We start from the raw sequence: 10,006 nt of genomic DNA on the forward strand, positions 1-10,006 counted from the left end.
TAAGCAATCTCTATCCAGTTTTACATGTCCATTCTCCAGTGCCTCTCATGAGCTTTACCAAGAAGAGGCTGGTTTAGTGACTGTGTCTTTGAGGCTCATAGATATCAATGAACTTGTGTTCTGATTGGTTGGCTAGTGAGACTAGCGCTTGGGTTTCTTCTGGCTACAAGGTGGGCTGTGCTGAAGGCAAATGCAAATGAGCGCGTAGTTGTGACATCATAAAGTTACGGTCCAAACGACTCATTTAAATGCACAGGTCCTTAATACAGGTTGTGTGGATTTATTTGAGGACTGTTTTGATACTTCCACAGTGTTTTCGTAGCATTTACAACTTCATAATCCACACAAAGAGGGAAATCATTTTCCACAATATGAGATCTTTAAGAGATCGGTCTGTCAGGCAAAAGGTTCACGGTGGAAAGCAATCATTTGCATCAAGATCTCAGCGCAGGTCTGAACAAACTCAGCACAGCGGTTTGTTCTGTGAAATGATCTGCGAGACCACCTGGCTGATAAAATGGCCGTCGTAAGACTGGACCACGATCATTGGAAACATCTCCACATTTCCGCGAGTCTCAACTGTTCAAACGAGAACAGCCTTAGACCGTGAATACGGTTTCTTTAGATCCAAGGTAAAGTGAATCATCGGGGTATAAGAACACGTTTGTCAGAGGCGTCAGCACAGTACTAAGGCTTTAGTGATGAACACACAAGCACAGCTTCCATTGCAAAGCGTTAAAAGAATTCCCTGTGACCCAAAAGGACCCCGGTATTAGCGGCAAGGCTAATCTGCTTTCTTTACCTATGTATAACCCTGCAGTCTGCAAATGTAGAAACAGTGAGCAGCTTATTTTGACCAGGGGAGTTTGTCGTCTAGCCTACAGCTTACATCATCCCGGCACCGTGGGGGGTTGGGGGTGGGGGTAAGTGATTTTCAGTCCAGACACAGAATTAGTGCTTCCTCCACTTCTCCCATAGAGGAACGTGGGGTTATACAATCAAAACAAGCCAGGTCAACCACAGGATTTGGAATAATCTTGTACGGGTTTTTGTGGCCATAACTCAGTTTAGAGAGCAGTGCAACTGCCGACAGCAACGAGGGGATACTTCCAGAACATTCCTCCATCCCCCCAGTGTTCCACTTCAGGGCCAGGTACAATCATTGAAAAGCAGGATAGAAAATATAAATATCGACAGTGCAGGGGGGAGTGTCAGTGTGGGGTTGTCCAATGGCACCGTCCCATTACCAAAGCAGACCTATCCCAGCTAGCACAGATAGCCTGTTGCCATGGAGCGCTTCAGGAGAGATATTTGAATGGAGGGAGTGCTGGGGAATCTGAACAAAGCCCTTACTATACGGCACATCACACAGGAGGGTACGGCTCAATAGTACTTTCTAGGTTTGGCCGAACATTGTGGAATTCCCATCCTAAACCACGGAATGTAGCCGACACCTTTTACACAACCGTTCATGGGCCCTCCATGACAAAGCATAACAAGTAGAGGCTTGGGATGTGTGGAAACTTCAGGGGAAATTATATGTTGCAACTAAACTGAGATGCGAAAGTCACACTAAACTTGACTGGCTTGCACATTTGTACAAGTGCAAACATACACGTTTTGGGTTCTCTTCTATGACTACCTCTGAAAGAAAAGAAAAAAAAAAAGATTCACCAGCATTACAAAGGTAAATAATCAGAGATATCAACTCTCCCAGCTTTCTCAGTATAACTGGTAGCATCATGAGCACTTAAATTAGCCTATTATACATTTTTGTCACAACTCCTGACCAAAGTAGGTGTGCACTGCTGACTTGGCCAATTTTGGGGGTCCTTACATCCACGCAAAGCGCACTGGGATACTTGTTAGGGACGGAAGGTTCTGGAGAAATGTGCCTCATAGTTACTGTTATTTATGTTTGTACAACAAGACGCACCTCCCACACAATTCTGGCTCATTTGAGGTGGGGGGGGGGGCATGACAACATGACTGAAGTATGGAATTAAGCAGAAAGGAAAGAAAAACAATATCATGGTGGATAAAAAAGAAGAAGAATGAAACACTGCTTATGAAAAACGTGAACAAACCTTCTGTGACCAAAACAACTCATTGTACCATTTTGAAATTTCTGTAGCAGAAAAGGACACCTAAAATTAAATGTACACTCTACAAACGCCCTTTCTCATCAACACGAACCCGACGAACTGGAGACGCTAGACACTTTCACATCGGAAAAAAAGGTCAGAACTTAACCACAGAAGTCAGCAGAGAAAACCAACCGCCAAGCCGCCTCCCCCCTTACACAGGATGACAGCAGTAAAACACCCCGCGTCGGGCCTGAACCCTCGCAGAGTTTTCCTCAGCGGGTCACAGAGCACACACCGGCATTATGAGACCCCCGGGGCCGTTTCCGAGCGCGGCTCCGCGCTCCGGGCCCTGCCGTGGCACCGGCCCCGGTTTCCCCCGGCGCTTAAATCGAGGTTCTCCGTGCCGCTTGGCGGGGGAGCAGAAGCTCCGGCGAGGCGTTCCGACACCTCGCGTTTCGTCACGGCGACGTTGTCACTTCCCGCCTCGACGCTCCTCTCTCCCGCGGCGCGTACGAGGCCGGCTCAGGCCCGCCCTGCGGCGGTTCATCTTCAGCGAGCCAATGCGGCGTTATCACACCCCTGCATCTCACAGACGAGGACAAAACCAATGAAGAAAACAGGGCTGAACGCGCAGCGGACAGCATGCGAAGGCTGCCTGTGGCATGAGAATGAAGTCGCTTCGGAGGAAGTGGTCTGCCGGCAGCCCTGTTCAGACGTTCAGCCTGGTGTCCTTCAGCGTTCGATTTAGATGTAACTGCGATTAAACGCGCTTAACCGCTTCCAAAGAAAAATATAATTCGATGCTTCACGTTTCCACAACGCATTTCACATCGAATTCATTGGATGGCTTTTCTGGTAAAGAATGCTAGAATTTCAAAATGTGCATTTGCTGAAAACATAAGCCAGAAGAAAGGGCCAACTACATTAAGGAATTATTTTCAGCTCTCACCCCTATGGCAAGGCGATATAGACAGATGAACTCACTGACGTTTACATACAATGTCAAATATTAATAGACCTGCTCTTCGCATGTTATGAAATAGACTTTTGGGTACTATTGCAGGAGCCCAGCCCCTCCCTAGACGACAGGCAGCTGTGCGTCCCTAGTTTCTCATTTTCCCCGCGTTGTTCATTTGGTAAGTGAAGTGTAGTGTGACTAACTCAAAACTTTACTCACACAGAGATTAACAGCAAGCGCGCTATTCTTGGTTCCGAAACAGACGAGGTGTCCTGCATATTTTATCAACTACACTCCGCGAACATTTGGTTGAGGTGGCACCGCACAATAGCTCCATTCTTCCAGGAGCCAACAGAATTAACTATTTAGTATCAATTGAAACCGCTTTTGGTGTTGGCTCCGAGGAAATGAATGTAATTATGGAAATTTCTTAGACAATGTTTTGTGCGCCAGATGACAGACGAACTGCATGGTCCCTGTTCTACAGTAACTCCACTGGCGGTATTACAGTTCTTTACTGGGTTTTCACAGTTTGGACTGTTGCTAGTTAAGAGGTTTCTAAGGGCAGGAATGCAGCAAACCAGCAACACAAGCGAACACTCTTTATAAAGGTACACTGTTTGCACAGCCGTGACGACGTGTGGCTCGGATGCAGAACAGTTTAGAAGATTGTGGGCGATAAACACAAGTGGATCAAACATACTTCAACAAAAAAAACAACACTGAACATGCACTCTCAGGATAAAACTACATATCAGCAAACGCAAACATTATTGGCCAATGATTTAGGGTAAAAAGCATTGTGTGGTTAAAGTACTGAAAGGACCATCTGAAAAGTCATCTGGGGGAGGGGGGGGCTATAGCCAAAAAAAACTAAACAAAAAAAACTCTAGGCTACAGCCAAATCATATTTTTATTTCTATTTTACGAAAGAATTTTAATGTTATAAGAGCCTCATGGGTCATCTTCTCACAACTAAGATGTTCCTGAAAAATCTTTGAAAACAAATACTTTGCGAAACTTGCCATTAAATTCTGCCATTTCAGGGCACTTTGGCTATTGCTGCCTCCCAGCAAGTTCTGAGCCAAACAGGCACTGTTTGAAATACGGCTACTAAACCTGCCATCTCATTGCTCGACAGAATCAAAACGAACCGCTTGATTACAGTTGTCACTTTCATTCAGTACACCAAGCGAACACCACCGCCCTGTCCTAAAATCTCAAATGAGCATGGTGCCATTTCCCAAACCCAGTCTCATCTGTGAATAAATGAACACATCTCCATTTGAAACGCGAGATCCTGCATCGCACGTTTGGGGGGGGCAGTCGTACCTTAATCCCCACTTTAATAACATTCTCTGTTAAAGGACATGGGGGGGGGGATTAACAGATGGATCCGTGACTAATTTTAATGGCACAGAGCGTCCATTCACTCTAATGGCTTCTCGAGCGCTCGCATACTGGGCCTTTGTTGGCGACTGCAGTGGGACAATCAGTCAGTCAATATGCCGTCCGTCATCCGTCGCCCCGGGTTGCACAATGCGTTACGCAGCGCCTGTGTCCGTGCGGAGGCTGACGTACTGCGGCAAGCGTCGAGCGTTCAGACGCGCGCGAGAGACAGCACGCTAGCGGGGCTGAAGACATTTTCAGAACATTTCCAGAACATTGCTATCACATAGAGGCAATGTTCTAACGTTGGCAAAACTTTCCGCCAACATTCTGGAAATGTTTCGTATTTGCTGGGTTTGTATGATCATCGGCCTTATAAAAGGGGCTATATGTCCGCAGGTAGTCCAGAGAAGTGAGAATATTGTGTGCTACCTGGAAAGGCTCTTCCCCCAACAGGGATTTCAATATCAAGGTTTCTAAACCAACCTCAATCCCATTTACTACTGAAATATGCAAGCAACCATGTATATTAATTTACATTCATCTGGACCCATGGTGAACATTTGCGTGCTATGCTAAGCAGTGTTCAAGTATAGTTGTAAAGCACATTTAGGCCTGTTGATAGACATGTTATCCGGTATAGCGGTGGTTTTACCAGACGAATACCCAGCGGGAGCTGCACTTTGAGCAGAGTAAATGTGATGGTTCTGTGAAAAGGCAGCTGATAATTCACGTTTTCAGCCTGACCCCGCACAGCTGACCTTAAAGCCATCACTCCATCAATACACCATTACATAAACCCCGTAAAGACGGCAGAGGGCTCATGTGCCACCCGTGCAGGTGGGTGAGGAGAAGGTTGGCCAAATCCGGCCTGCAACCACAGGCTTCTCGTCACACTTAAAATGCGCCACCTGCCTCGCAATTCGGGAACGGCTCCCCAAGCATAATGCAGATTGACAAAACGGCAACGCGGGCGGCCTGACCGCGGTTTCATTTAATATCGGAATGGAACCGCTGCGGACAGAATGCCCAGGAGCAATCGCTCTTCGCAAAGCGCCATTTCGTCCAAGTATCTCACACGGACCAGAAGACATTTAAAAAAAAAATACTATTTAAAAAAATGATTGCCCCTCGCATGTTGAAGACAAACATGCCCATTTGCGAGAGAACCTGGGACCGCAGGGCAGGCCCACTGTGGAATGGCTGAGAATGGCACCTTTATGAACATAATAAAAGCTTATTTAAACTAAAAGGTCCAAGCTAGCCAAATGAATCGTAATGCCTACAGTTAAAAGATTACAGTTGTGCATCAATTTACCGCTACAATTCAGTTTTTTATTAGCATTCCTAAAATAAAAACAGACTTTGCTAGAGAAAAAATGAAAAAAAAATGAGCCAAATTCCTGTTTTGGCTGTTCATAAGGAAATGGATGCGTTACACTATTCAGAAGATTTAGTTTGACAAACATGTCAGTTTGTCAAACTAAATCATCTGAATGAAGGAAGACACGCCTGGAGCAAGATGAAAAACTAAAACCTGAACCCATGAAAATGTTGTTTGCATAATGATAATGTTCACAATGTGTCGACTGAATTTGAAAATACATCTTTCTAATTCCAGCAGGCAAATGACAATCCTGGTTATCCTTGCACTGACAATAAATATGTACCCTGTGCTGTTATGGAATGAGTTACAAATCAATATCATATTGGGCCACAGACTTCAATGGATGAGGATTTAGCAGCAATATGAGTGGCAGATCAACAGCAGCTTTTAAGGCACTGTAAAAGCCAGTGGAAGATACAGTTCCTAGTTAGGATCACAGAGTAACTCCAGATGCATTACAAGTCTCAATAAGCATCCTGCATAAAAGCATGTAATCTATTCTCAAACACAGCAATAATGCCATATTTTATGCATAACGTATACTTACAGAGCACATGGCTGGGTTATGATAATCTTTTCACTGATTCAACTACATAAGTTCATATTAACTTTCCACAGAAATCCAAAATTATAACGAAATCATAACCGGCTTGCTTCGAGGAAACTATTCATACTAATTCTGCAGAAACTAAGGCAGACTGTAAGGCAACGTTGCTGCCCAAGCATTCCTTCCATTACACCTTTGTTTCAACTGCTTTAAAAAAATCCCTGACCTGGATTTTCAAGACGACAAAAAACTAAACAACCATCAAACCTTCTATGACTACAGGGAGAGAAGGTGCCTAAAAATACACTGTTAGTTTCCTAGCCTGCTTAATGAATACACACAAAGCTTTTGTGGAAGCTCTTTTTCCTGGAGGAGGATCTGGCTTTAAACGGCCTGCCCAAGCCACATGCACAGACTAGGCTAGAGGCTTTTCTCCAAACACACTCCACACAAGTTGGCAGAATACAGAATTCACATTCTGATTCTGATTGTTTCTTGAACAAGCATGATGATTGTATGCAGTTATACAGGCCTACAGGAAGTTAAGCACCAGTTTAGGACCAGAGCAATTTACCTATGTAAATTGACTGCATTTACATAGTGCTTTTATCCAAAGTCTATACAAGGTCATCAAGAGCAATTGGGGGTTATTGGGGGGACACTTTGACACACCCAAGGCAGGGGATTGAACCAACAAATCTTCCGACTGCCAGACGACTGCTCCTGAGCTAATGTCACCCGAAAACTTCGTATAGTCTTCAAATGTAGTGCAAGCATGCACGCGCGCACACGCGCACACGCACACACACACCTAAATGAGTTTCACTCGACTTTTCTTTTACTTTACTTACTTCTTGACATTGGCCTCCCCGTTGGGAATCCTCCTTAGCTTCTTCTTCTTCAGGATCTTGACAGCCCTCCTGCAGAGCGTCTCAGAGTCCAGCATCTCCTTCACCTTGCCGTAGGAACCCTCGCCCAAGAGGTCCCCCATCAAATACTTGCCGATGAGCTTAGCTCTCTTACGGCGTGGCTGGTAAATGACTTCGGTGGAGTCGATGCGATGGATGAAAGTGTCCATGCCTATGAGTTCATTTTCTGCCAGGTAGTCCAAATGCTGGAGTTCACCCACACTCATTTTTGCTCCCCTGGTATCCAACAGTATAATTCAATATTGTCTACTTGATGTTTGTGTCCAAGCTGGAATGGTAAAAAGTAACTAAATGCATCTAAAAGCATCCATTGACTCCAAACTGAAACATAGATGCAGGTGAATGATGGGTTGTATTTTAAGTTTGCGTCCGGTGGGCACTTGATTTTACTGAGGCGGGGGAAAACTTTAAAAAAGGATTAGAATACTACTTCACTTCAGTGTAGGGAAAGCTTCGAAAGACTGATGATATGATGTGGCTCGAACCTTTGAGTTTGGTTTGTGGTCGATGTGGAGGGAAGGGGAGGTGGGGGGGGGTGCAAAGTAAAATGCAATCCTTGGAAAGTCTCTTTAAAAGTAAACGGAACAGTTCAGTTGGATTGTAATACAATGCTCAGTCTAAACCTACAAGCTAGTATTCCCATCGCAACCATTCCCACATACTATTCTCAAAACTATAAAATTCTGATTGGTTTACTTTTTTGGTTAAAATACTAACTCTCAGACCATATTTTGTTGCGTTTGTGTATATCAGGACCTAATCTCACTTGTATAGTGTATCATTGCTGACATCTTCCTACAAGGACCTCTCTATAAAAGCTCAATTTGGCTTCCGTTGCAATCAGAAACAGAACCACTTCTTTGGCATTTCTTAACAACAAAATGATTAAAAGGGGAAACTCAAGTCCATTCTTCATATCAGACAGAAAACCAGAGTTCATACATTCCCTTAAGTCCTTCGTCAGCTTCAAAATATCCGACTTGCTTCTGAATATCTGTAAGTATAGACAGAAATGAACAAAATTAGCATTTCTAACACCCCCTCCCCCAAATCGTCTTTCAAAGGCACTCTTCGGAAGGTATCCAGACATGCTAATTACATTAGTTAGCGCTTGCGACAATTCCACGTTTATGTTAATAGAAACCGGTAAGTTGGCAACAAATACTGACTGCCAGTTTTACAGTTTGCTGGTGTTTGGGGTTTCCAGCTTCGTCTAGCCAACTTGCCACCAGATTGTTCGCCATTATTACACACTAATACACTTATATGTACAGTTAACTAAACCCATTTAACTGTGATACGACCGGTTTAGAGTTGCTAGTTAGTTAGCCACATCCTGCATACATTTCAAAACACAGGCAGATTAGCTGATTCGAGTTAGCTAGCTAGCTACCCCTGCTACGACCTAGGACGAACGCAGCCAACAATTGCTCCGGACACGGTGCTTGGGCACCAATTCGCTATTTTCAGTTTGACTCTAATATTTCAAGTTGCATGTGTCCTGGATATTATTTAGAAATACAACCTTGCCACTGTGTGAATCGACAGGCAACCGTTTGCCAACTAGCTAGAAATAACTGCGTTTTTAGCCAGTTAGCGCGAGGGTTAGCTAAGGTAAGGAGTAACGTTAAGTCAAGTTCCAATATATACAGCTAGCTAGCTAAGTAGCAGTCGGACAGCTAGATACATGGTTGCGAACAGTGTACCAAGCTAACTAGCTAGCTAACTAGACTAGTAAACCAATATCCACTGTGCATGTAACGGAGATATACGCGTATTTCCGAGGGAAATTGCAGAAATTAATCAATGTGGGACAAAAATATCTCGTATATCATCTTGCACACTTTACCTGTGTTGTTCCCCTCGTTTCCTTGCTCTGTGTCGGTAAGAACGTTAGCAAAAGGTTTGCTATTGCAGCTGCTGTTTGGCTGCCGCCATCTTGTTTACCTCCCCCCCTTACTCCAACCCCGCCTCAAAAACCAACCCCTACGTCAGTGCATCAACATTGCAACTACAGCAGCCTACTTTCATTGGCTGTTTGCGTGTCAGTACTCCTCAACTATTTTAGAGGCGGGTCTAACCAATGCAAATATATCATTGGCAGAGACTGGGGTCATTCAAATCAATTTTACGTAGGCAAAGCAGAAAGTGTTCGGAACTTTTCGTATTTTCTCTGGGTTAGTTATCGAACAAACACTATCAAGTCCGGGAAAAGTAATTCGGTGCTAAGTTACATACATTAATTATTTGACGAAGCCATTAGGCGTTCTCCTGTTCAGTACTATGCTGGGCAAAATCGTCCATTGGAGCAAACATGGCATGTAAACATAACCTTGTCTTTACCCCATAGGCATGCATGTATAATATATGTCCCCCTGTATGCACTATGACTAAACTGAGGTTGTAGTTCCACAACCATTTTTACCACCTTCCTTCCCTCGTAAAATACCCAGCCAAGCTCCCAGCTTTCACGAACCACGTTAGGTTGTATTAACACTACGGCACAAATGTATTTGCTGCTCCCCATGACACACTTTTAGTCCATTCCAGTTAAAATAAGGTCAATAAATATCTTACGCAATACTTGTCCTTTCAGTTAGATGTCAGTACATATCTGACGTAATGATAGATCCATAGCGTTTCTTTATTTTGAGTCTGTTCCATTGAACTGTTATTATACAGTTCAATAATCTGTTCCCTAACCTAGAT

At 44.1% G+C, this 10,006-nt stretch overlaps 1 protein-coding gene across 1 annotated transcript in view; it reads right to left on the reverse strand.

The window, feature by feature from the left end:
- LOC133127727 (serine/threonine-protein kinase STK11) overlaps positions 1-9,277 on the reverse strand; it is a 45,184-nt gene extending 35,907 nt beyond the window's left edge. The window contains exons 1-2 of the mRNA XM_061240826.1: positions 9,147-9,277; positions 7,220-8,291 (exon numbers count right to left, since the gene is read on the reverse strand). Of these exons, the coding sequence (XP_061096810.1) occupies positions 7,220-7,503 (284 nt within the window). The 5' untranslated portion in view covers positions 7,504-8,291; positions 9,147-9,277. The remainder of the gene's footprint in view (positions 1-7,219; positions 8,292-9,146) is intronic.
- Positions 9,278-10,006: the final 729 nt, after the last annotated feature.

The sequence above is a fragment of the Conger conger genome, chromosome 4 (genome assembly GCF_963514075.1).
Source record: "Conger conger chromosome 4, fConCon1.1, whole genome shotgun sequence".
Classification (NCBI taxonomy): Eukaryota; Metazoa; Chordata; class Actinopteri; order Anguilliformes; family Congridae; genus Conger; species Conger conger.